We start from the raw sequence: 27,011 nt of genomic DNA, 5'->3' as shown, positions 1-27,011 counted from the left end.
GGGGAAAACAGACATCGAAAAGGCAATTACAGAGTATTATTTACTTATAATTGTATTGAGTATACAATTGAAGTCTAATGAAATAGCGAAGACTTTAATGGCAACTGTTGAATCTGAGTAAGAGATACCAAGCAATGTTAGGACCCAGCTGAGGCTAGAGATAGTAAATTAGTAATGGTAAATTAGCTGTGTAATTTTTTCTAGTCATGCTGTACAGCAAAGATTAGAAGCAAAGAAGGTGAATGATTGGTTCCATCTAATACTGGGGATTTGCAGGATGGTGAGATTAAAAGAATGAGAAAGCAGATAAGGTCCCTGACATTGTGAAGACACACATACAATTCCTAAGGACAGTTCTGATCCAAGCCTAGTGCTTCAGGTCAGGAGATTTTTTTTCCTGTTTCCCTAGATCCTGATTCTGCTAGTGATTCTTCCGTGTGTCATTTTAATGTTCATTATATGCAAATTCTGGAAAGAAAGATGGCTGGTAGCTGGGCTGTCTCTGCAGGTAAGAATCATCCTATAGCTCCAGCACTAGCTGTCTAGATGTATCCTGCCTGACTTTTGGCTTTCTCACAGATCTTTGCTCCCTATGTGCACCTGGTCAGCATAACTGTGATGGTTATCCTTTTCTGGCCTGTGGCCATCTACGTGGCACGTTTGGAAAGAGAAGGTATGTCACATAGGGCAGAACCCTGCCTATTTCTTCAGCTCTGGCTTTAGCTTGCATACTCCACTTAGGAAAACAGAAGCTTGGGAACTAGCCGCCCCTATGCCTTGTTGCAATTCATTTAGCTTGCTACTCAGGCACACTCCTATGCTCTCACTCACTACCCTGTCACGGTGGCCAATGGCCTGTCATAGTATTTCTGTGGCCAAACAGAACTTCTAAAGAGGGATTCTTTTTTTTTTTTTTTGAAAAATAAGATCTTTACATTGTTATACATTGACTGTCTGAAGATGGATGGCAGGTGACGCAGTAGAGGCTGTTTTAATTTTACTTGAGCAAAGTGCTGGTACAAGTCACAGTTCTTTCCATTTATTTTCAAATATTAGTAGTTTTTCTTTTTTTTCTTTCTTTTTTTTTTTTTTTTTTTGAGACAGAGTCTTGCTCTGTCGCCATGCTGGAGTGCAGTGGCACAATCTTGGCTCACTACAACCTCCACCTCCCGGGTTCAAGAGATTCTCCTGCCTCAGCCTCCCAAGTAGTTGGGATTACAGGTGTGCACCACCACTCCTGGTTGTATTTTTAGTAGAGACGGGGTTTCACCATGTTGGTCAGGATGGTCTCAATCTCTTGACCTCATGATCCGCCCGCCTCGGCCTCCCAAAGTGCTGGGATTACGGGCGTGAGCCACTGCGCCTGGCAAATATTAGTAGTTTCAACTCATACTAGGTCCAGAGATTTCTGCTTACATTCAGGTAACTCAGAGCAGTCCCCTGTGAGATCATGTCATACCTGAGGACTTACAGCAGAAGTCTGTAAGTCGTCTTACAGCAAATGTCTGTCTCTGTCACTGGTTTCCTCTTCATTCTTTGCCCCAATGTAATGGAATCAAAAGAACTGGATCTGTATACTAAACTGTTTGGAGAATGGAATTGTCTTTCACCACTCTACGGATAAACCAATAGGACATTCTTCTCTCTGGGTTTCATTTTTACTCTTTTTTAAATAAGGGTAAAATTACCCTTTCTGACCTGTGGGGGTATGCAGGCAAGAGAAAGAATGCATAGATAGTGCTGCCATTGTGTGTTTATATATATATGCTTGTGTGTGGAGGGTAAATTTTAGGAAGTATTTCTGGGGAAAGGGCTTAAAGGGGACAATAATCAACTCTTTTCTTTTTCACTTTCTAAATTTTAGTTAGAATGAGAAGATACAGGATGACACATTCTGAGAAAAAAAGGCTCAAGAAATGTAATGTAATCGCAAGGTTAAGAGGTTAGAGCTGGAGACTGAGATTTGAGAGTCACTGAAGCATAGGTGGTAACTTGGAAATGTACAAATGGGTAAAATTCTCAGAGGTCTAAAATAGTAAGTCTTGGGGAATGGCTGGTTATCGCAGGCATTGTGTACAGGCTCTGTATGTGAATGTGTGTGTATGCACGAGAGAGAGAGAGGGAAGGAGGGAGGGAGGGAAAGAGGGAAGCAAATATTTATGGAGTGTTATGAGTCAACACTATCATAACAACTCTGTAAGGTTGATATAAGCAGCAGGACAGCCCCATTTTACAGAAGAAAATGAAGATTCAGAGAGATTAAGTAAGTTGTCCTTAGTCACACAATCAGGAAGTGGCAGAACTTGGCTTTAAACCCAGATTTCTGCCAATTAGTGCCCTTTCCACTATGCTGTACTGCCTTAAATATACAGATGTTTTGGGATGATCTTTACAGTCTCTGGGGCTTTCTTAGAATCAGCCAAGCTCCTCATCCTCCTGAGAAGCTGCTCCTTAACATCGCTTCTCCTTCCTTTCCTTCCCCATCTGAACCCTGTACAATTGAGTCCTCTGTAAATTTCCAGTTCCAGTAGTAGCATTAATAATAATGCCCTATAATTGTACAGTTCTATACTTTTATATCCAAATCCCTGGAAGTAAGTGGAAATGTCACAGAAATAGGAAGTAAATTAGCCAGTACACAGTCAATGAAACCCATGGACTGTGGGTTTACTCAGACTTTGCTTGCTTTGCTTGGGATGATTTTCCAGCCCTCTTTATCTTTTTTCCCCTACTTCCCCTTCCTTCCAAATTTTTCAGGTCTACAAGTGGCTGTTGGATTACCCTTTCTTCTTATCTTTTTAAGTCTCTGTTTGATGCCACTAGGGATTTATTCTCCCTGCATTCAGGAGAAGGAGAATTTGGGGCCCAAGCCAACCCTCTTTGGACATAGAGGTGCACCCATGGTAGGTCTGAGCATGAAGAACATGGATGAAAATAAGTATGTATGGGATATGTGGTCAAGAGAAGAAAACTGAGAACCATAGGAGCCCCTGGAGAGAAAAAGTGATTGCATTAAGATGGCAAGAATAAAGAGTTCATTGTGGAGGTTGGACTTGAATCCAGGCCACCTAACTCCCAGTCCATTTCTCTTTACTGTGCCCAGTGACATTGCCTCAGATGAGCAGAGTCCCAGAATCAGCTTGGATAGAGGGTATACAGGTTTTGAAAGGAGATCTGAGGGAACCAGACTCTTCTACCCAAAATCCTACTGGGTTCTACCCCTACTATTAAAAGGAATGCAGGGAGAAGAGACTCTAAGGCTTAGGGCCTGATGTCCTTTTCTTCTACAGTTGGGGCCTGAGAATACCATGATGTCCTTTGAGAAAGCTGTTGAACATGGAGCCCATGGATTGGAGACTGACGTACACTTAAGGTAAGAAAGCAGGGAGCTGGGGTGGGGGGAGGAGGGGATAAGTTCATTGCCATGCAAGAGAACCAGCCTGGCCTGAGGTGTAGAGACAGCAAGCCCTAGGGAGTTGTTCCTGTGTTCATATGGCATATATGCAGGTACTACACAGATGAACCACATCTCACAAACCACACCTCTGCACCTCCATGTTTTCAGTGACAGGGTTACAAATCAGACACACTCAATAATAGTCTTCACACATGATTCAAATATGGTACCATTGCAACTGTGCTTACCACTTCACTCTATGTACTACCTTAGCAATTTATTTAACATTCCCTGAGCATTTGCTATATTCCAGGCCTTCTTATGAGTGCTTGGGAGATGCAAATGAGTAAGATATAGTCATACCTAAAAGATGTTCCAGCTAGTGAAGGAGACATGGAATGTTTCAGATAACTACAGAATAAGGCCATTTGTGACAAGAGCCATCCAGAGAAAAATAAGTGTAATAGAACTTCAGTGGAGGAAAAGGTCACTTCCTATTGTGTGGGAAAAAAAAAAATCTTTATGCTCAAAGTTGTGTTTGGGTTGAGCCTCGAACCAAGCAGAGATGGGGGAAGGAGAAAATTCCAGGGAATTCATTCTGAGAAGCTTTTGCTGTGTCCAAGACCATATGAGAAGAATGAAAAGACCAGTGTCAGACTGGGAGACAATATTTGTAAAACATATATCTGGCAAAAGACTTGTGTCTAGGATATATAAATTTCCAAAACTCAACAGTAAAATGAAAACAAAAACAAACCAAACAATCCAATTAGAAAATGGGTGAAATACATGTGTGGATATGTCACTGAAGAGAATATACAGATAGCAAATAAGTATTGAGAAGATGTTCAACTGCATTAGCCTTTAGGAAAATGCATATTAAAACTAACACTATTCACCTATCGGAATGGCTAAATTAAAAAATAGCCAGACAGTAAATGCTAGCAGACAAATTGAATCACTCATATGTTGCTGGTGGAAACATAAAATTGTATAGCCACTCCAAGTAAGTTTGGCAGTTATTTATAAAACTAAATGCAGTCCTATCTCACTTAATTATGAGGATATGTTCTAAGAAATGCGTTGTTAGGCAATTTTGTCATTGTGTGAACATCATAGAGTGAACTTATACAAACCTAGATGGCATAGCCTACTGCACACCTGGGCTGTATGGTATGACCTGTTACTCTTCGGCTGCAAACCTGTACAGCATGTTACTGTACTGAATATTGTAGGCAATTGTAGAACAATGGCAGGTATTTGTGTATCTAAACATATCCAAACATAGAAAAAGTATGGTAAAAATAACAATATAAAAGATAAAACATTGTACACCTGTATTGGGCAATTACCATGAATGGAGCCTGCAGGACTGGAAGTTGCTCTGGGTGAGTCAGTGAGTGAGTGATGAGTGAATGTGAAGGCCTAGGACATTATGTGTACCACTGAAGACTATAAACACTGTACACTTAGACTGCACTAAATTCATAAAAAAAATTTCAATAAATTAACCCCAGTTTATTGTAACTTTTTGACTCTTTTGTGATAACACTTAGTGTAAGCACAAACGCATTGTACAGCTGTACAAAAAACGTTTTTTCTTTATAACCTTATTCTCTAAGCTGTTTTTTAATTTTTTTTTTTAACTTTTTTGTTAGAAATGAAGACACAAGCACACACATTAGCCTAGGCTTACACAGGGTCGGGATCATTAATATCACTGTCTTCCACCTTCACATCTTCTCCCACTGCAGTGTCTGCAGGGATGATAACATGCATGGAGCAGTCATCTCCTATGGAAACAATGCTTTCTCAAATACCTCCTGAAGGACTGCCTGAGGCTGTTTTATATTTAATTTTTTTTGTATATAATAGAATGTATATACTCTAAATTTAAAAAAAGTGTAGTGTAGTAAATATATAAACCAGTAACAGTTGTTTATTGTCATCATCAGGTATTATGTACTGTCTGTAGTTGTATGTGCTATACTTTTATGTGATTGGCTATACAGGTTGGTTTACATAAGTATCACCATAAACATACAAGTAAGGTATTGTGCTACAATATTATGGCTACAGAGTCACTAGGTGATAGGAAATTTTCAGCTCCATTATAATCTTATGGGGCCACTGTCATATATGGGGTCCGTTGTTGACTGAAATGTCCTTATGTGGCACATTACTATATATACTTACCATACACCCCAGAAATTGCACTCCTGGGCATTTATTCCAGAGAAAAGAAGACTTAATGTTCATATAGAAAAAAACTTTACATTAATTTTCATAGCTGTTTTATTTGTAATAGCCCAAATCTAGAAACAACCCAAATGTCCTTTAAGAGGTTTAATGATTAAACTGTGTTCATCCATACTGTGGAATATTACCCAGCAGTAAAAATGAATGAACTATTGAAACATGCTGCTGTTTGGATGAACCTCATGGGAATTACATTGAGTGAATAAAGCCATTCTCAAAAGGTTATATACTGTATGATTCCATTTGAATATCACATTCAGATGACGACCTTAGAGTGATGGAGAAAAATCAGTGGTTTCCAGGGGTGAAGGAGGGAGAGAGGTGGCTCCCACTTTAAAAGGTAACACAAAACTCTTCTTGTATATTTACCATTCTGTATCTTTACTGTGGTGGTGGTGATATGTCTTCATGTGTGATAAAATTAACATAGAACTAAATATACAAATAAGTTCATGTAAAATGAATGAAATCTAAATGAGGTCATAGATTTTATCAATGTCAGTTTCCTTGTTGTGATAGTATAGTATAGTTATGCAAGATGTTACTATTGGGGGAAATGGGCTAAGGGTGTATAGGATCTCTCTGTATTATTTCTTACAAACACATGTGAATCTACAATCCTCTCAAAATAGAATGTAAAGAAAAGAATCTCATCAGCTTTCTTAAAAAAAAGATATAGACAAAATGATTCTAAAATCCGAAGATGATCCATTCTGACATCTTAAACTTTACTAGGCCCTATATCCTGCTCCAGTTTATGCCCCATGTCTTCACTTTCTTTTAAGCAACATTCCTCCAAAAAGTGATCTGTACTGTTGTAGAGGATCAAACATTTTTGTTAGTCTCACCCTTCGGGATTCTTTGGCTGGTCTACAAATTAAATTGATGTAAGACAGATTAACAGGAGAAAAATAATTTTAATTACGTTTGTACACATGGGAGTCCCACAGAAATTTGAGATTTAAGGAAAAGGCCAGATGATTGAGGCTTGTATAGTTTCCTGAGCTATAGAAAGGAAGAAGGGCTTGTATGGGGGCAGTGACAAATTGTGGGAAGAAGAGGGAAGAAAATGTGTGGTGAATAAAGGTTGTTTTATTATACAGATGTAATTCCCTTGATTATAAAATGATTTCAGAGCAGCTCTCTTACTGGTACAGATCCTTTTACTAATGAATATTTCCTTTATAAATACAAATTTCCTTTACAAAAGGGCAACTTTTCAGAGCTTCTCCTGTGTCTGCAGTTTCTCGAAATAACCAGCTCAAAATAATCAATATGCCAAAGAGGTATATATTGGGGTGTCATATTCTGGTCTCCTGCAGTCATATTTTAGGGTGAGTGTCTTGAACCCCAACATTGCCTTTCTTTGCCTTCTCTCAATCCTCCCCTTTGTTTTGGATAACTTTTAATCCTTTTTGAGCCTATCCCAATCAGGCTTCTTCTACACCACTTCTCAGAGCTCTTACTAAGTTATCAGGGACCTCAGACTTCCTAAACATCATAGTAAATTTTCAGTTTTCATCTTAACCTCTCAGCATTTGAGTAGTCCTTCATTTTTGAAACTTTCTTCATTTGGCTATTAGAATACCATACTCTCCTGATTTTCTTCCTACCTGGCTGTTTCCTATGACTTCTTTTGCTGGCTCCTCCTTCCCTTCTTGCCTTTAATGTTGCAATTTTTGAGATATGTGATAAAATAGTTGTAAAGGATGTCTGATCCCTACCCCAAGTTCACCCCAAAGTGAATTTGATAGTGCTCATCCCACTTTATAAAATTGCAGCTATATTGCCCTTAACTGTGAAACAGGTTTATATGAAACCTTCATTTGAACATAATTTTGAGAAACATTTGAAAAGGCAGAGATATTTTTTAAACCTAAAGAGCAAGTAATGTAAACAAGTTATTTGCAGCTGAGAGAAAGCTTTGGGAGATTCTGAGAAGATGTATGCAAAATTTTTGGCTGCTATTATTCCCAGTCCTCTAATAAAATTTTTAGCATAAAAGCCCAGCCAGCCATACACCTCTCTGGAGAACACTGAATTGAGTTTTCTGGGGATTGCAGAAACACAGATCCTGAAGAAATGCTGACCTCCTCATGTGGACCAGTAGGAGAAATCTTGCCAACAGTCACTGGAAGTCCAAGGAAGCTGAGTTAGAGAGATTGAAAGATCCCAATAAACTTGTTTGTGCCTACTGCTCTTACTCCCTCTCTGCTAACGCGGTCTCCACCTAACTTTTTAAGGGAAATAAATGTAAATGTCACATGTAACAAGTATGTGTGTGATAACTAGTTTCCGTTGGTATTGCCTACCCTTTAGCATTCATGATGAACAAAATGTCAAAAATTTTAATGAAGATGTGTCATGCCAAGCCATATGAGAACCTGAGGCAAAAGGAAAAATCAGTAATACTATCTTATCTTCATTTAAAATTTAATATTTTGTTTATAGTGGATTTTTGCATTGGTTTTGTTTTTTAAAATATTGTATTAAGATAGTATTTATCTGATTAGTTTTTGGCACCCCTTTAAATTTTAGACCCATGGCAAGTGTACTATCATTTTGTTATTTGTTTTCTCCTTTCTCCCTCCTTTTGGACTAATGGAGCATTTTTTAGAACTTTATCTCTACTATTGGATTATTAGCTATACCTTTTTTTTTTCCCCAGTGGTTGTGCTAGAGTTTACAATTTGATCTTTAAGTTATTTCTCCCTTTGAGTATTATACATTTATATGTCAAGCTATTTTGTCAGTACACTAACAGTGTCTTTTATCAGTACATTAACATTTCATGTCTCTCATAGTATGACCTGGTGCTATCATGAACCTCATTATACACTGCTATTACTTTTTGCTTTAAACAGTTAATTCTGTTTTTAAAAAATGAGAAAAAGTTTCTATATTTACTCATGTATTTATCATTTCTGGCACTATTTATTCTTTTGTGTAGATCCAAGTTTCAAATTGTATCAATTTCCTTTTTGTCTAGTAATTATTTTAATCTTTTTTACAGTAAAGATATGCTGGAAATGAAGTAGTGTCTTTGTTTGTATGAAATATTTTAATTTTCCCTTCATTTTTGAAGAATATTTTTGCTGTATATATAATTCCAAGTTGACAGTAGTTTTCTTCAAGCATGTAAAAATATGTTATTTCATAGTTTTCTGTCTTATGTTTTGATGAGAAATCTTCTGGATGCTTATCTGTATTCCCCTCCACATATGCCCACCCCAGGCCCCAGCTACTTTTTTTTTTTTTTTTTTTTTTGCAGCAGAAAGAGGTTTAGTGACAGAGTCACCAAATGAGGAAATAGGAGGAAACCTCAAATCCATCTCCCTAAGGAGTTCGGGGCTAGAGTTTTTAATGGTTTTAGGGTGGGCTGGAGTGTGGAGATTGTTGATTGGTCAAAGAGTACAGGGTGAAGTCAAGGGACAGGGAGATGAAGAAACTATATTCTCATGCTGATTCTGTTCCTCTGTGGGGGTCTTCAAACTGGTTCACATCAACTGTTTTACCAGAGTATGGGATCTGAAAAACATCTTAAGCAATTCTTAAACAAAAGCCTTGTGATTCTAATGTCAGAAATCCTATCTATAGAAACACTGGGGATGTGAATGGTCAATGTCAAATGACTTTCCATTACAAGGAAGTGGTTCAAAGTGAAGCCTGATTAATACTTAATTATAGCTATGTTTCTGTCCAGAATTCTTGTTAACCCTGTGACGATGGCTTCAGTACCCCCTTATCTTCTTTATCTCTCAATCCTGAAGTGTGATCATTAAGGAGGAATTGGGCCATGACTGCTTTGGCTGATTCCTGCTGACAGGGGTCAGGGGGACCATAATTAGGATTTGAGTAATGAAACTGCTTTGTAGTAGCCTGTAAATGTTCTTGAATGCCAGGTATAGGGTTCTGATTCTGCATGACAGAAGTGTCAGTTCTTTTGTTACTAGTCCCTGTTGTCTGTTGTGAATAGAAAGAAGAACAAGATGACAATAATAAGAGTTTGTAAGGCGAACTAAAACCGGTTTCCTATTCCCTTAGGAAGCCAGCTAAAGAGATCATTTAAGGGGATCTGTGGTACACACTTCTCATAACCATTTAGCTTATTTGGAAATTTTTTCTATTCACAACAAGTGGTATTAGCTATTGCACAGATACCCACTTGTTTTGCCAAAAGGAAATCTAATACAATTTAATTATTCAGAACTACCTGGGCCAAAGAGCTTAAACCATTATGCCTAACAGCCTTCTTTATTTCAGCATGTCAGCATACCACATTTTTGGTGTAGGTTTCTGAGCTCCAACATCCCCATCTGAAGCTTCCCTAGAGGTTTCACATACTAAAAGCTGAGTTGGTGGGAAAACTGAGTTAATAGCTGAGTGGCAAAGGATCCTCGTAAACTAGTCTTCTATTTCTGGGAATAGCCCAGTCCCATTAAACAGCTGTGTCTCATTTCAGGGGTTAGTATTGCAAATGAGCTTTCAAATAGAAGAAAAATAAATGTAATGTTTGGAGAAATCTATAAACCAGTTTCCTTAGTCTGGAGGGCAGTCAGTTGAGGTGTCAGATGTTAGATTTGGCCCGGCGTGGTGGCTCAAGCCTATAATCCCAGCACTTTGGGAGGCCGAGGCAGGGAGATCACCTGAGGTCAGGAGTTTGAGACCAGTCTGGCCAACATAGTGAAACCCGTCTCTACTAAAAATACAAAAATTAGCCTTGTGTGGTGGTGGGCACCTGTAATCCCAGCTACTCGGGAGGCTGAGGCAGGAGAATCACTTGAACCCAGGAGGTGGAGGTTGCAGTGAACTGAGATGACACCACTACACTCCAGCCTGGGTGACAGAGTAAGATTCTGTTAAAAAAAAAAAAAAAAAAAAAAAAAAAAGATGTTAGGCTCAAAGCATGTTCAGTTAATGTGGAAGCAGGCAGTGGCAATCTGACAGATTTTTCTTGCCTGTAGTTTATGTATCACAAGGTCAAGAGATCAAGACCATCCTGGATATGCTTTCAGGAAAAAGATAGTAGCAATTTCATTGAGTCTAAGTGAGAAAAATGGGAAGAGAATTTGAAGACATTAGTTTGGAGACTTTTAGCCAGGAAAGAATTCAGCATTCAGTTCAAATCTTCATCAAATTTTGAAAAAATTTTTAGTTTTACTTTTTGAAATGTCTTTTTCTGCACCTCCCTTCTTTTTTAGGACTCCATTTACACCTTACAGGTCACTGATGCCCCATTCTTTTTTGTTTCAGTCTTCTTTCTATGCTTCCATTTGGATAGATTCTAATGCTACATCTTTATTTTATTTTTTTATTTTTTTATTTTTTTGAGACAGCGTCTCACTCTGTCGCCCAGGCTGGAGTGCAGTGGCGCGATCTCGGCTCACTGCAAGCTCCACCTCCCGGGTTTATGCCATTCTCCCGCCTCAGCCTCCCGAGTAGCTGGGACTGCAGGCGCCCACCACCTCGCCCGGCTAGTTTTTTGTATTTTTTTAGTAGAGACGGGGTTTCACCGTGTTAGTGAGGATGGTCTTGATCCCCTGACCTCGTGATCCGCCCATCTCGGCCTCCCAAAGTGCTGGGATTACAGGCTTGAGCCACCGCGCCCAGCCTATTTTTATTTATTTATTTATTTATTTATTTTTTGAGACAGTTTCGCCCTTTTTTTTTTTGCCCAGGCAGGAGTGCAATGGTGCAATCTCGGCTCACCGCAGCCTCCACCTCCCGGGTTCAAGCGATTCTCCTGCCTCAGCCTCCCGAGTAGCTGGGATTACAGGCATGCACCACCACCCCGGCTAAGTTTGTATTTTTAGTAGAGACAGGGTTTCTCCATGTTGCTCAGGCTGGTCTTGAACTCGCGACCTCAGGTGATCCACCTGCCTTGGCCTCCCAAAGTGCTGGGATTACAGGCATGAGCCACCGCACCCAGCTAATGCTACATCTTTAAATTCATTGTTCTTTGCATGATCTGCAATATCTGATCTGTTTTAAATTTCATGCAGTGAAATTTTCATTTCAGTTATTATATTTTATCTCTAAATTTCCATTTTTTATACCTTGTATGTATATCTTTATTATGTTCATGTTTTCCTTTACATACCTTGTTTACATCTTTATAATTTTGTTCTACACTGTTTAACACCCTTGTCTGTGAATTCTGTCATCTCTTTCACTTTTGAGTTTGTCCCTGTTGAGTAATTCCTCTTCCATATGGTCACATTTTCCTGCTTGTTTATGTCTCTAGTAAGTTTTGATTACAAGCTGGACTTGTAGTTTTACATTGTTGGGTGCTATATCTTGTATCCTTTAAGGTTGGTCGTTTTCTAGCAGATAGTTGTTACTTCCAGACTAGTTTGGTCTTTTCTTTGGAGGCTTGTTTTTAAGCTCTTTTTTAGAGGATCTAAAGTGGCTCTAAAGCCATTTTAGTTCTAAATTACCGCCCTCCCTGCCCTTTTTTTTTTTTCCTGAGACAGAATTTCACTCTTGTTGCCCAGGCTGGAGTCCAATGGCGCGATCTTGTCTAACCACAACCTCCGCCTCCCAGGTTCAAGCGATTCTCCTGCCTCAGCCTCTCAAGTAGCTGGAACTACAGGCGTGTACCACCACGCCTGGCTAATTTTTGTGTTTTTAGTAGAGATGGGGTTTCACCATGTTGGCCAGGATGGTCTTGATCTCTTGACCTTGTGATCTGCCCGCCACAGTGTTGGGATTACAGGCATGAGCCACTGCGCCCAGCCAATTGTCCCCTTTTCTAAGGTGTGATCTTGTGGAGTCTCTAAAGAATGCCTTTGTAATTACTGAGGACTCTCCTCTCTTGCTGGATGGAACTTGAATGATTCATACCCCGTGCAAGCTCCGATTGTCTTAGAACTGTCTGGTAATATTTTCTTTTCTTAGAAGTTGTTCTTGCCAAGCTTCATAGTTTTACTCTGTACACATACAGATTGATATTTAGCCATATACTTATGGACTTTTGCATATTTTCTTGGAACTGTGTCTTTGTTTTTGCATGACTCTATCCTTTGTGGGACTCTAGCCCACAAATTCTAGCTGTCTTGGCTCCCCACTTACTCTAATCTCTTTCTTCTCATTTCAGCAAGACAGTTAGGTCACTTTTAGGTTCCCCTACCCTGTACTGGAATTCACTATTCACCTGCAGGAAAGAAGCCTGGGTGATGGAATTGCTTATGTCATTTTTTGTTTTTGCCTTTTCTCAGAGATCGTAGTAATATTGTGCATCCTTTTGTCCGTTAACTGAAAATAGTTATTTCCTTTATTTTGTCCAGTTTTCTAGTTGTTTATGGCAGGAGAGTAAGTTCCAAGCCTTATCTTCCTCATTATAGATGTTCTCTTCATAGATATTTTAATGAGAAAGGGAGAGATAGTTTCATAAAATCAGAGATTCTCCAAAGCAAATTGCAGATAAAAGAATAAGGAACTTACCTTATGATACCATCTGATGTGAAGAGTCTAGGACCAGAAATACTCAGTGTGGGCTGTGTACGGAGGCTCACGCCTGTAATCCCAGCACTTTGGGAGGCTGAGGTGGGCAGATCACTTGAGGCCAGGAGTTTGAGACCAGCCTGGCCAACATGACAAAATCCTGTCTCTACTAAAAAATACAAAAATAAGCCAGGCGTGGTGGTACACACCTGTAGTCTCAGCTACTTGGGAAGCTGAGGCAGGAGAATCACTTGAACCCAGGAGGCGGAGGTTGTGGTGAGCCGAGATCATGCCACTGCACTCCAGTCTGGGTGACAGAGCAAGACTGTCTCAAAAAACAAAAACCAAACAAACAAAAAGAAATACTCAGTGCAGTGTCCAGCTGGGAAAGGATCAGAATAATACAGGAAAACTGTGTGGACGCCTGCTTAGTATGGTCCTGGAACCTGAGGACCTTGCATCATCCCTACCTCCATTCACTTTATTTTCAGGCCACTATTGTGCCTGCTGTTTTCCTAATGCCAGAAAACCCCTGAATAGAGAAGCTATTCTTTCACCCACTAATGTGATTATATATCATGAAAGATTGATCCCTAAAGCAGAAAAAATATTGACATCAAAGTGTAAGTGACTGATATGTAGCCCTTTTCTAAGATTTGAGAGGGAGTAAGGAGCCCTAGTGACACCTGTGACCTTGAAGGACTTTCTGGGGAGCCTGTCTACCAAGGTAGCTAAATTCAGCCTGTCTACCCCTGCCCTTCTTTTCTACCTCTGCCTCAGTTACGATCGTGTGCCTTTCCTCATGCATGACTTTGACCTGAGAAGAACAACCAATATCTGGGAAGTTCAGCCAGAATCTGCCTTCCAGAACCCTGCCACCTTCAGTTGGGATTTCCTGTCGACTCTGAATGCAGGCAAATGGTTTGTAAAACCGGAGGTAAGACACGTTCCCAAGTTTCACAAACCTGCATTGAATTTTTGTAAGAGATCATGTGCTGCTCCTGAAAATAAAGGCCATAGATAAAGATAGGCAAGTATCCACACGATTTCATCCCAGTATGGTAGCAGGACTATAGTATTGGCAGGAGGGCTTTTTCAGTAATGTAGTGAGTCTAATTGCTGCTTTCTGCATTCACTAGAAAGTCTGAAGACAAACTTGTAAACTTATCCTTGTAATTTCTTTTTACCCAAATATTTCATAAGCTTTTACAGTGTGCCTAACATGTACATAACGTTTTCCTGGGTGAGGCAGACTAGGACATATATTTTTGATTTTTTCTTCTTGCCATTCAACAAATATATATTGAGCACCTAATGGTACAAGGCACATGGAATATAATGGTGAATAAGCACACATCCAGCTTTAATGGAATTCACAGGCCTAGTATAAGAAACAGACAGTTACTATACATTGTGATAAGTACAAAACTAGAGTTAATTTCAAGTTGCTTCAGGAGCACACAAGAACAACTTCTAACTCAGACTGGGGAACGTGGATGGGAGATTCTGGAAGGAGATGTATAGACTAATGGATGTCGTATAGTATAAAGCATGTGCTGTGCTGTGTACAATGTAATTTTGAGGCAAGTGTGAATGGTTCCTCTGGAAGATGTTGGGGAATACTTTATGCATAGCTATGATTTGAGCTGAGGGAAGATCATTACCAAGGGGAACCAAGGGCAGTAATGATGATGTGTTTCGGAGCAACAGGGTGTGGGTGTGTGTGTGTGTGAAGGAGAGAGGGAGGGAAGGATAGAGGAAGGGAGATAGGAAGGAAGAGAGGGGTAGGAAGTAGATGGGAGATAGATTAGGAGAATAATCTGGAAAACATGTTGATGGGAAATTATGGCAATGCTTACATAACAAGTTAAAGAGTTTAGAATTATCCTTGAGTGTTTTTAAATGGGTAAAAAGTCAGAATTGCATTTGATAAAGGTCAAGCCTACTTTCTCAAGATAGATTAAAGAAAACAACCTATGTTTTCTGGCTTTTTTTATGACTAGGAATTCATGTGACCTAGGTTCTGCCCAATCAGATATACTCATTTGAGACTTTGATTTTGAAGATAAACATCTCAACAAGATAGATAGCAGGCATCCATATTGCTAGCATATGTGACAGCAGAGATAGCAAGGTGTGAGGCTCAGCTGTGGTAATAGCTCCCTTATACAGTAGTAGTGTAATTAGGAAAAGAAATATTAAGGGATTTTTGATCGTGTACTGGTGGAATGGAATTTTATTTATGTTTGATGTTAATCCTGAGGGCTGTTTGATCATGTTTCATGTAAAAATAGGGAAAAGTGAAGAATTATATACAGATGGACTTATCTACTGTGTTTGTCCATTTTGTGTTGCTATAAAGGAATACCTATGACTGGGTAATTTTTAAATAAAAGAGGCTTATTTGGCTCATGGTTGTACAAGCTCTACAAGAATGATACCAGCATCTGCTCAGCTTCTGGTGAGGAAGCTTTTACTCATGGCAGAAGGTGAAGGGGAAGCAAGGCATGTCACATGGCAAGAGAGGGAGCAAGAAAGAGAGAAGGAGGTACCAGGTTCCTTTAAACAACCAGCTCTTGCATGAACTACTAGAATGAGAATTCACTCATTACTGAGGGGAGGGCACCAAATCATTCATAAGGGATCTGCCCCCATGTCCCAAATACCTCTCACCAGGCCTCACTTCCAATATTGGAGGTCACGTTTCAACATAAGATTAGGAGGGGACACACATCCAAGCTGTATCTTCTACTGAGACTCCACTTCAGATTCATTATATTAGTATTAATATAAGAAATAGCTGAAAGTGGATTTGTTATTACTGTAGTTGCTCAGAATATTTGTCCTCTTAGGAGTACATAGTCTATACATGCTATTTCTATATATGAAAATAATATGATTACTCTGATATTCTAGGTTTCTGAGTATATGTAGCTTCTGCAATATGACTCATACATAGACACATAAAAACTAGAGGTGCTCCATTAGGATGTATATATTAGTTAGCTATAGTTAATATTTTGGCAAAGGTATGTTCTAGATGAAAAGGCTATTATTGTATCTGATGTATAATATATGGCTGATAAAAGTCTTATTAGGATTTACAGAATTAAACTTACTCCTAAAATTGAGCCGAAGTTTCATCAGGCTGAGATGTTTGATGGAACAGTAAAGTTGATGAATTTTAATTAATGGATGATTTTTCTTGGTGGTCTTTACTGGACCTTAGTGGTCCTTATTGCTGAAAGACACCAACAGTTGTTTCTCATGTCAGTGGTCATGGTTAGCTACCATGTGGGAACCATGAATTTAACTTTTTTTCATAATCCTAAGTACATTCAGAAACATTTAATACTTAATAACTTATTAAATAGCATCCTTATTTTTAGTTTTCTTTTTTTATATTTATTTATTTATTTATTTTTGAGACAGAGTCTCTCTCTGTAGCCCAGGGTGGAATGCAGTGGCGTGATCTTGGTTCACTGCAACCTCTGCCTCCTGAGTTCCAGTTCAAGCAATTCTCCTGCCTCAGCCTCTTGAGTAGTTGTGATTGTAGGCGCCCACTACCACACCCAGCTTATATTTTTGTATTTTTGGTAGAGATGGGGTTTCACCATATTGGCCAGGCTGGTCTTGAACTCCTGACCTTGTGATCTGCCCGCCTTGGCCTCCCAAAGTGCTGGGATTATAGATGTGAGCCACCGCACCCAGCCTTATTTTTGTTTTTGTTTTCTTTTGAAATGGAGTTTCACTCTGTCACCCAGGCTGGAGTGCAGTGGTGCGATCTCGGCACACTGCAGCCTTAGCCTCCTGAGTTCAAGCGATTCTCCTCCCTCAGCCTCCTGAGTAGCTGGAAATACAGGCGCCCGCCACCATGCGCAGCTAATTTTTTTGTGTTTTTAATAGAGGGTTTCACCGTGTTGACCAGGCTGGCCTCGAACTCCTGACCTCAGGTGATCCGCCTGCCTCGGCCTCCCAGAGTGCTGGGATTACAGATGGGAGCCACTACGCCTGGCCTTATTTTTGGTTTTCAAACATTTCTTCACAGCTGTCTCCCGTTTTGAATGTCTTGGGTTAGTTGTAAGTGATAGAGTTGGATCTGTTACTGTAATAACTTTTTGTGGACATTTTTTAGGATTAATAGCTCTGTTTTAGCATGTTTAGGGTGTTCAGGTGCTTTACTTGTAGCATTTAATTATCCTATTTCAATGGCTACTGAAGAGCATCCTGAAACCTGGGGTTTGAATATGGTTATCTGGGAGACTTTAGGTTTGATCGTGGAGCTTTTTTTGCTTTCATGCTGTATGGTTAGAAGGTAGTTGAAATGGTGTTATATGATTTAAAAGATTTGGAGATTTGGGTAGTTTTTTCCATAGTGAAGAAATTAGTTGTAAACATTATTCTGATGATTCTTTATTGGTTGGGTATGATTATTGATTGACCATCGTGGTGAATTGGTCATTATTTATTAATATATTTTTAGTCTTGAGATTATTGTGAAAATCAAGTAGTTAATCTTATAACAAAATAAGAATAGATACAGACATTCTGGAAGTTGATACTGGAAGCTAAACTGAATTCCTGTTTCTTCAACCCAACCGATACTTCCGTGGAACTTTGTTATATCCTTTTGCGAAAGTATAATTATAGAAATGATAAAAATATAATTCTCATGCAGATATATAATCGGCATGAGTACAAGTTTTAGCACATTAATGAAGGAAAAAGCAGGATGACAAAACTCACTCAAAGGAGAAATGACAGCAAGATATTCAACTAGAAAATACTAGCACTCATCCCTTCCACAAAGACAGCCAAAACAATAAATAAAAAACCATATTTTAATGAAAATAAAGGACAGCACCAGAGTACATCAAAGCGGTAACGGAAACCCTGGTGAGCACAGAAACTCAGGAGACCCACATAGAGAATGGAAGGAAACACCAGGACCCTGCCACCTTATCCCCCAGCTGAGATCAGCCAGGAACCAGGAGGAACTTCTTTCTATGGTGAAAAGAGTAGGCAGCCCACAGCAACACTTTGGACCCCTATTGGGGTCACCTGCAGTCCTCACAGGCCCTAAGCCCAGCTGGGGTAGCTACCTAGAGGCCATACAACTGTGTTCCCCTCAGAGAAGGAGCCAGCTGTGCCTGCCCCGTGGCCTACATGGCGACTGTGCAATGCTATCTTGGAACTACTCACATCTTGCTCCAGAGGTGAGTAGCCACAGCACCCTTCATCCCTTATGCTAAACTACTGGGGAACCACCCCACCCCAACAGAGTAGCCTAACATCCCCAGGCCAAGCAGCTGTTACACCTTTCCCTGTAAAGCCAAGCAGCAGATAGAACTGTTTCACCTACCCCTCACCCTGCACCCTTGGGCTAGAGATGGAGCTGTGTACCCTTTCCTGGGGATATGGTGCTTTGGCAGAACAGCTCCATCTACTTCTTTCAGACTTGGCTATGCCCTGCCACTAGGGTCCTGAGTTGAAACTGTGCACTGCCCTCTCAAGGAAAAAGTACTTTGTCAGAGCCCTGTGTGGCAGGGAAATGGTGCCTGGGCTGCTCGGAACAGTCAGGCCCCCACGGCCTGAGTAGATTGGCACATCAACCCTTGGAGAATCAGTGTTTTGGCTGAGCTGAGCAACTGCACATTCCATGGCTGAGCTAACATAGTACCCTTCATCCCAGGGAAACAAACCAGTGTCTGAGCAGAAATACCCAACCCTACAGGCCAAACAATTGTAGTACCCTGCTTCCCTGGAGCTGGACTAGCTCCCTAGAGTCTAAGCTGCTGAGATAGTGCCATCCCTAAGAAACTGAATCATGTCGTCCTGCTTCTTGCCCCACCAGGACCCAAACAACAGCCATACTGGGGCATTTGCTGCTGCACCTGGCCTCACAGAGTCTGGGATACTGCTGAATCCTACTATCTAGAGTCTAGTATCACCACTACATGGTGCCTTATCCCCACACACCCAAGCTGCCACCGAGCCCTGCTGGCTCAAGCTCCCAAATTATAGCCATACCCTGTGCCCTAGGCTCAAACCTCCAGAACATACCTTTTTCCTTAGAGTCAGGCCAGGGCTTTTCCCTGCCTAGCAAGAATAGAGTCACAGCTACAGCCTAACTCTCTGGACCTAAGCTGCTAAGGGGTTAGAGTCTGATGGTGTGGGCAACCTATGTCCAACCCTGCCACAGAGAGTGAAAGATTCACTCTGATCCTAGGACTCTGCCAATCTAAACATTTGCACCTGGAATCCAGCACCATAGCAGTTGACTTTATGCCATGTCAGACCTGACACCAAGAGGGATCCCCTTAGTGAAGTCTCCTCATTGTAGGGAAAACAAGAATTGGAGAACCCCAAAAGCCTTTGTGGACCAAGACATTAACAACATACACCTCTGGCCTGGCGCAGTGGCTCACGCCACCCAGCACTTTGGGAGGTCGAGGTGGGCAGATCACGAGGTCAGGAGATCAAGACCATCCTGGCTAACACAGTGAAACCCCGTCTCTACTAAAAATACAAAAAAATTAGCTGGCCATGGTGGCGGGCGCCTGTAGTCCCAGCTGCTGGGGAGGCTGAGGCAGGAGAATGGCATGAACCCAGGAGGCGGAGCTTGCAGTGAGCTGAGATCGTGCCACAGCACTCCAGCCTGGGTGACAGAGCAAGACTCTGTCTCAAAAAAACAAAAAACAAAAAACACATACACCTCTGCTGTTGCGACAACAAATTTCCACACCCCTAAGCCACTGAGATGCCCACAGTTATTGCTGATGTTGAATGCAGCCAAAGAAGCTGCACAGAGACTATACCACTGCACCTACCCAGAAACAAAGTCACCACACCCTTCTCAACTAGTGCACTAAGACCTAACTGCAGGTGAAAATGTTTCTTTAGAAAAGCCATTCCAGAAAGTTTGGAAGAGGTGATTATTCCACAAGATGCACAGACATTAGCACAGGTACACAAGAAATGAAAAAGCAAGGAAATATGACGCCACCAAAGGATCATAACTCTAGTAACAGACCTGAATGAAAAGGAAATAAATGAATTGCTGGAAAAGGAATTCAAAATAATTACCTTAAGGAAACTCAGTGAGATTAAAAAAAAAAAAAATAGACAATTCAACAAAATTAGGAAAACAATTCATGATGTCAATGATAAATTCAACAAAAACATAGATACAGTAAAAAAAGAACCAGTCAGATGTTCATGCTTGTAATCCTAGCACTTTGGGAGGCCGAGGCAGGTGGATCACCTGAGGTCAGGAGTTGGAGACCAGCCTGACAAATATAGTGTCTCTACTAAAAAACACAGAAATTAGCCAGGTGTGGTGGCATGCGCCTGTAGTCCCAGCTACTTGGGAGGCTGAGACAGGAGAATTGCTTGAACCCAGGAGGTGGAGGTTGCAGTAAGTGAAGATCACACCACTGCACTCCAGCCTGGGCTACAAAGCAAGAATCTGTCTCAAAAGAAAAAACAAAAACAAACCAAACGGACACCCTTGCTGCTGAATAATTCAAGTGCCAAAATAAAACAATATAGTACAGAGCTTCAACAAGAGACTTGTTTCAACAGAAGAATCTCTGAGCTTGAAAGTGAGTAATTTGAAAATTACCCAGAGAGAGGAGAAAAAAAGAAATGAGAATGAAAAAGAGTAAAGAAAGCCTACAAGAAAGGACACTATTAAGCAAACAAATTTTCGTATTGTAGATGTTCCCAAGGGAAAGAGTTGGAAAAATAGAAACACTATTTAATGAAACAGTAACTTAAAACTTCCCAAGAGAGGGGTGACCATCCAGATCTAAGAAGCTCAAAGATTCCCAAATAGATTCAGTCCCAAAAGGTCCTCATCAAGGCATATTTTATCAAATTGTCAAAAGTCAAAGACAAATAATTCTAAAAAGAGCAAGAGAAAAGCATCAAGTCACATATAAGGGAATTCTCATTAGACTGACAGCTGAAACTGTCCAGACCAGGAGAGAATAGAATGAGGTATTCAAAGTACTGAAAGAAAAAATATTGCCAGCCAAGAATATTTGACTCAGCAAATCTATCCTTCAGAAATGAGGGAGAAAGTCTTTCCCAGACAAGCAAAAGCTGGGGAATGCAAAACCACTAGACTAGCCCTACAAGAAATATTCAAGGGATCCCTGCATCTGGAAGCAAAAAGGTGATAATCACCATTATGAAAACACGCAAAAGCATAAAACTCACCAGTAGAGCCGATATGCAAAGGAGAGAGAGAAAAAAAATCAAACCTTTTACACTACAGAAGACCGTCAAACTGAAATGAAAAACAAGAAGAAAGAAACAAAGAATATACAAAACAGAATACAGTTAACAAAATGGCTACAGTAAGTCATCACCTATTATAATAACCTTGAATGTAAACCAATTAGTCACTTGAATGATACAGACTGCCTGAATGAATAAAGGAAATAACTCAACTATATGCTGCCTACAAAAACTCACTTTGCCTGTAAGGACAGCCAGAAAGTGAAGGGATAGATATTCCATGCAAACAGAAACCAAAAGCAAGCAGGAATAGCTATATTGACATCAGATAAAACAGACTTTAGTTCCAAAACTATAGAAAGACAAAGAAGGTCATTATGAAATAATAAAGGGATCAATTCACCAAGAAGATGTAACAATTATAAATATACATGCACTCAACACCAAAGCACCCAGATACATAAAGCAAATATTACTAGATTTAAAGGGGGAGAAAGACTCCAATACAGTATATGTTGGTGACTTTAACATCCTACTATGAGCATTGAACAGATCATCTAGACAGAAGATCAACAAACATTGGATTGAAACTGTACTTGGACCAAATGGACAGTTACAGAACAGACAATTACAGAATATTTCATAAAATAGCTATAGAATACACATTCTTTTCATCAGCACATGGAACATTCTCCGGGACAGACCATGTGTAAGGCCACAAAACAAATCTCAACAAATTTAAAATAATTGAAATCATATTAAGTATCCTTTCTGACCACAATGGAATAAAACTAGGTATCAATGAAAGGAACTTTCAAAACTGTACAAATATATACACCACAAAATACTATTTACTTATAAAAAAGAATGAAATCATGTCTTTTGCAGCAACATGGATGCAGCTGGAGGCCATTATCCTAAGTGAATTAATGCAGGCTCAGAAAACCAAATATTGCATGTTCTCACTTATAAGTGGGAGCTAACTATTAGATATACATGAACATAAAGATGGCAACAATAGAAAACTGGGACTACTAGAAGAGGAAGGGGGCCAGGGTTAAAATAACGATTAGGTACTAAGCTTAGTACCTAACCGATGGGTTCATTCATACCTCAAACCTCAGCATCATGCAATATACCCATGTAACAAACCTGCACATGTACCCACTGAATCTAAAATAAAAGTTAAAAAAGTAAATTTTTTTACTTTCTTTTGACCTTGTGATCTGCCCGCCTTGGCCTCCCAAAGTGCTGGGATTACAGGCGTTAGCCACTGCGCCCAGCCTCTGATATTTAAATTTATAGGGGAGAGGTCACAAGTTCGAGACCAGCCTAGCTAACATGGTGAAACCCTGTCTCTACTAAAAATACAAAAAAAATTAGCTGGGCTTGGTGGTGGGCGCCTGTAGTCCCAGCTACTCGGGAGGCTGAGGCAGGAGAATTGCATGAACCTAGGAGGCGGAGGTTGTAGTGAGCTGAGACACTGCCGTTGCACTCCAGCCTGGGCAACAAGAGCAATACCCAAGAAAAATAAAAATTAAAAACAAATAAATAAATGTATAGGGAAAGGGCCATAGAGAAGAAAGAGATGTTCTTCTGACAATGGTCTCAAAGTAATAGTTTTATGTTGGGACATGGAAGAAGACAGGATTGTTAGATATTCCCACTACTTGAGTGGTTGTAGTACTCTGGTGATCTGATTTTTTATAGTAATGCAATTAATGGTAGATGTGGTGGTACCCATATCAACAAAAAAATTGTATTATTGGCCAGGCATGGTGGCTCACACCTGTAATCCCAGCACTTGGGAGGCTGAGACGGGTGGATCACGAGGTCAGGAATTCGAGACCAGCCTGGCCAACATGGTAAAACCCTGTCTCTACTAAAAATACAACGAGCTGGGCATTGTGGTGCATGCCTGTAATCCTAGCTACTTGGGAGGCTGAGGCAGGAGAATCACTTGAACCTGGGAGGTGGAGGTTGCAGTGAGCTGAAATTGCACCACTGCACTCCAGCCTGGGCGACAGAACAAGACTTTGTCTCAAAAAAAAAAAAAGAAAAAAAAAGAAAATTGTATTGTTATTCATAAGTAGTTACAGTTAGTTCTCATCAGAATCATCTATTCAGTGGAGTGTTTCCTTGATGTGGCATCATTGGACAGGTTTAATTGTCCTTCTATTTCTTTCTTTCTTTCTTTTTTTTTTTTTTTTTTTGAGATGGAGTTTCACTCTTGTTGTCCAGGCTGGAGTACAATGGCATGATCTCAGCTCACTGCAACCTCTGCCTCCCAGTTCAAGTAATTCTCCTGCCTCAGCCTCCTGAGTAGCTGGGATTACAGGCATGTGCACCACACCTGGCTAATTTTTGTATTTTTAGTAGAGACAGGGTTTCTCCATGTTGGTCAGGCTGGTCTCGAACTCCCGACCTCAGGTGATTCACCCTTCTCAGCCTTCCAAAGTGCTGGGATTACAGGTGTGAGCCACTGTGCCCAGCCTTGTCTTTCTATTTCTTAACCAATATTATACATTGAGTCTTCCAATAACCTTTCTACTTGTAATATGTCTACGCAGAGGCACAGAGAACAGAGGACCTTTTAATCTTATTTTTATTTGAGGAACCAGATGTTTCATCTGGAGGACCAGAAATTTATTTTCATTTCTAGCTTGTTACTTCCTGTGGCATTTTGAAAACATTCAATCACATGTTGGATATAGTCTAAACAGGCATTTATCCATTCCAGTTTATTTTTCTGATTAAGTCTCTCCTATTTTGCATACAGAAAAAGAGGCACAACGTACCTCGGCTGTTAGGCCTACCCCCATAATACTATTTAAAGTTTATTGGAGTCTAGTTTTAAATTCTTATATTGATTAAATATTTACTGTCTTGGCTATTTTGAATTTTTGGCCGTGTGTTGGTCTTTCCCGTAAATTCTTTTAACAGTTTTTCTCACAAGAAGGTTTAACAGTTAAGTGAACCAGTTGGTTTAGGTCTGGTAGTAGCTAACAAAATTTTGAATTCTGAAGCATCTTTCTATTGTCCTGAGAATTAAGAAAACCATTAGTTGTAGCTTTCAATCAGATCTTAATTTAACCATGGTTTAGATCTGCCTTCTGGTCTAGCAATTTTCTGGAGATACTGTGCAATGTGATTGTTTCTTTCCTGAGAAAAATGTTTTAAAAAAAAAAAAAAGGCAGCTTATTTAGGTCAAAGGAAGAAGAATAGAAATAGGAGACGTATGAATGAGAATGAAGATAAAGTTGTGTAGAAAAAAAGAGAGATTACTTGAGTCTTAAGAAAATGTGACTTCTTCCTTCTGCTTCCTTCTCCTGGGAGGTAGCCTTTTATCACTGCCTTCACTCAGATCTAAAAAATGGCAAGTGATGATAAAAGTTGCCATCTATTAAATTTAATGTAGCAAACATATGTGTATTCTCCCCTGTGTTAGGTGAAATGCTGTGCATTTCAAAGAATATATGACAGTTCCCGCCAAGAGGGAGTTACACTCCAGTAGAGTCAGTAGAGAGTGAAGGAACTAATGTGAATTGTACACTTTTCTATCTATGTACCAGACATACTCCCAGACCCTGTAAATATTTTTATCATATTTAACTTTCAAAATAATCCTAAGAAATATATAAGTTATTCTTCTTCTCTATTTTATAATTTGGGTAATGATGACTTGGAGAATTTAAATGGTTTTATTACCAATGTTGCATAGCAAGAAGCATAGTGAGCCAGGATTGAACTTTAACGTACTAAGACATGTCCAAATAACTATAGAAGGCAGAATGAGACATACAGTTACAGAGGCATAAAAATGGGCCATTGGGCTTTAAAGCCATTGAAGTGTCTTTATTTTTTTAGAAATAGGGCCTCATTATTGCCCAGCGTATAGTGCAGTGGCATGATCATAGCTCACTTGCAGCCTCAAACTCCTAGGCTCAAGTAACCCTTCTGCCTCAGCCTCCCTAGTAGCTAGGACTGCAGGCATGTATCACCACACCCAGCTAATTTTTAAATTTTTTTGTAGAGACAAGGGTCTCACTATGTTGCCCAGGCTGGCCTTGAACTCCTGGCCTCAAGTGATCATCTTGCCTCAGCCTGCTGAGATTAAAGGCATGACTACAGCACCAGCCTTGAAGTCTCTTTAGTTCAGGAAGATTAAAGGAAAGCTTCATAAGGGAAATAGCATTTGAAAGGTAGAATTTTAACAAGTTGATATGGCAAGGAAGTCAAGGGAGGGGTAGAGCCGGCACTAAATTCAGTTGAAGCCAAAGCATGTGTTCTTCCTATTATATAAAACTAGAATAGCAAGAGCCCATGTGGGAAGCCAGCATGGCTGAAAGGGATGTATTATCTTGAGTTATGGGAGAAAAGGCTGGAAAGGAAGGTCAGGATAAGAACATGACCTTCAGTGCAAATACAACAGGTTGTAGGATATAGAAGAGACCATTCCAAACACTAATTATTGATAAGATTACATTTTATTTCTCTCCTTGTCGCCTGTTATCTAGGACTAGTATTTCAGAGGACCTGGTGTATTGAATGATAATGGAGCAACTGAGGTAGAGCTGGATGTGTGGCTACATAGTAGGAGAATTGGAAAATGCTTTTGATGTATTTTTTGATGTATTTATTTCTAGCTCAAGCCATTTTACAATATGAAACCTCTATCAAAGGCAGATAAAGAAAGAGCAAGAAATCAGTCAATTCCAACACTAGCTGATTTATTGACACTTGCAAAGAAGGAAAGAAAATTTGTGATATTTGATCTTCGTGGCCCTCCACCAAGACATCCTCTCAGACACACATTTGTCCGTCAAGTAGTAAGCGTGATCCTTGCCTCTAAAATCGAGCAACATCTGGTATGTCTATCTCAGTATTTATGACACAGGTTGGGAGGTGGGTAGCATGTCCTAGGAGCAATTTTACTTCCTATGGAAATGAAGATTGTTACTTATACAGCTACATGTGGTAACCTAGGAATGACCCAGTTAAATTTATCTCAGTGGGGAAAACCGTTGAGGCTGTTTGCTATTCCAAACCAAATGAAATATCAGCACCCTATTAAAGAGGAATATGTGTAATAACTATCTAATGTGACCTGCACCACACCAACATAGATCCATTAGAAAGAGCCTGGGTAACATTAAGGCTTTGAAGACTTGGCATGATGAATGATATAGAAAGGAGAGCTTGTTCTTATTTGAGCAGAGATTTGCTCATGATGTTTTTCAGAAGCAACTCTCTGCATTTGGGCAGTCAGTTGTTCCAAATCCCATAAATTCTCAGAATATGGGAGTGCTGTGAGTGAAGCAATGTAAGTCTTTTTACAAATGGAAGTATTTCATAGATGAGTCATAACAGCATCCGTGTTGGCAGGAAAGGACTCCTCTCAAAGACCATTTTTTAAAAAATAAAATAGAAGCAGGGCCTCCCTATGTTGCCCAGGGCTGTCTCGAACTCTCGGGCTCAAGAGATCCTCTTGCCTTGGCCTCCCAAAGTGCTAGGATTATAGGCATGAGCCACCACACCCAGCCTCAAAGATGATTGTTAACATCATTAACCAGAAAGATGTTTTTGATTCTCACTGTTCACCTACATCTATCAGCTACTTTGCTTATATGAGTCTTTGTGTACACAGTAGGTCCTTGACACTTGATGT

General features: G+C 40.0%; 1 protein-coding gene across 2 annotated transcripts in view; it reads left to right on the top strand.

Annotated features, from left to right (window-relative positions):
- The window catches only part of LOC105468795 (glycerophosphodiester phosphodiesterase domain containing 4), an 85,699-nt gene that overhangs the window by 31,632 nt on the left and 27,056 nt on the right, over positions 1-27,011 (top strand). Inside the window, exons 6-12 of one of the 2 annotated variants that reach the window (XM_011719164.2) lie at positions 410-508; positions 580-673; positions 1,865-1,942; positions 2,758-2,903; positions 3,291-3,373; positions 13,880-14,036; positions 26,026-26,211. In XM_011719164.2, coding sequence (XP_011717466.2) covers positions 410-508; positions 580-673; positions 1,865-1,942; positions 2,758-2,903; positions 3,291-3,373; positions 13,880-14,036; positions 26,026-26,211 — 843 coding nt within the window. Of the gene's footprint in view, positions 1-409; positions 509-579; positions 674-1,864; positions 1,943-2,757; positions 2,904-3,290; positions 3,374-13,879; positions 14,037-25,989; positions 26,212-27,011 lie in introns of both variants that reach the window. The other variant, XM_011719163.2, reaches the window with a different exon arrangement.

This window comes from Macaca nemestrina, chromosome 12, assembly GCF_043159975.1.
Source record: "Macaca nemestrina isolate mMacNem1 chromosome 12, mMacNem.hap1, whole genome shotgun sequence".
NCBI lineage: Eukaryota > Metazoa > Chordata > Mammalia > Primates > Cercopithecidae > Macaca > Macaca nemestrina.
The sequence above is the reverse complement of the archived record's forward strand: the minus strand, read 5'-3'. Positions and strand labels throughout refer to the sequence as shown.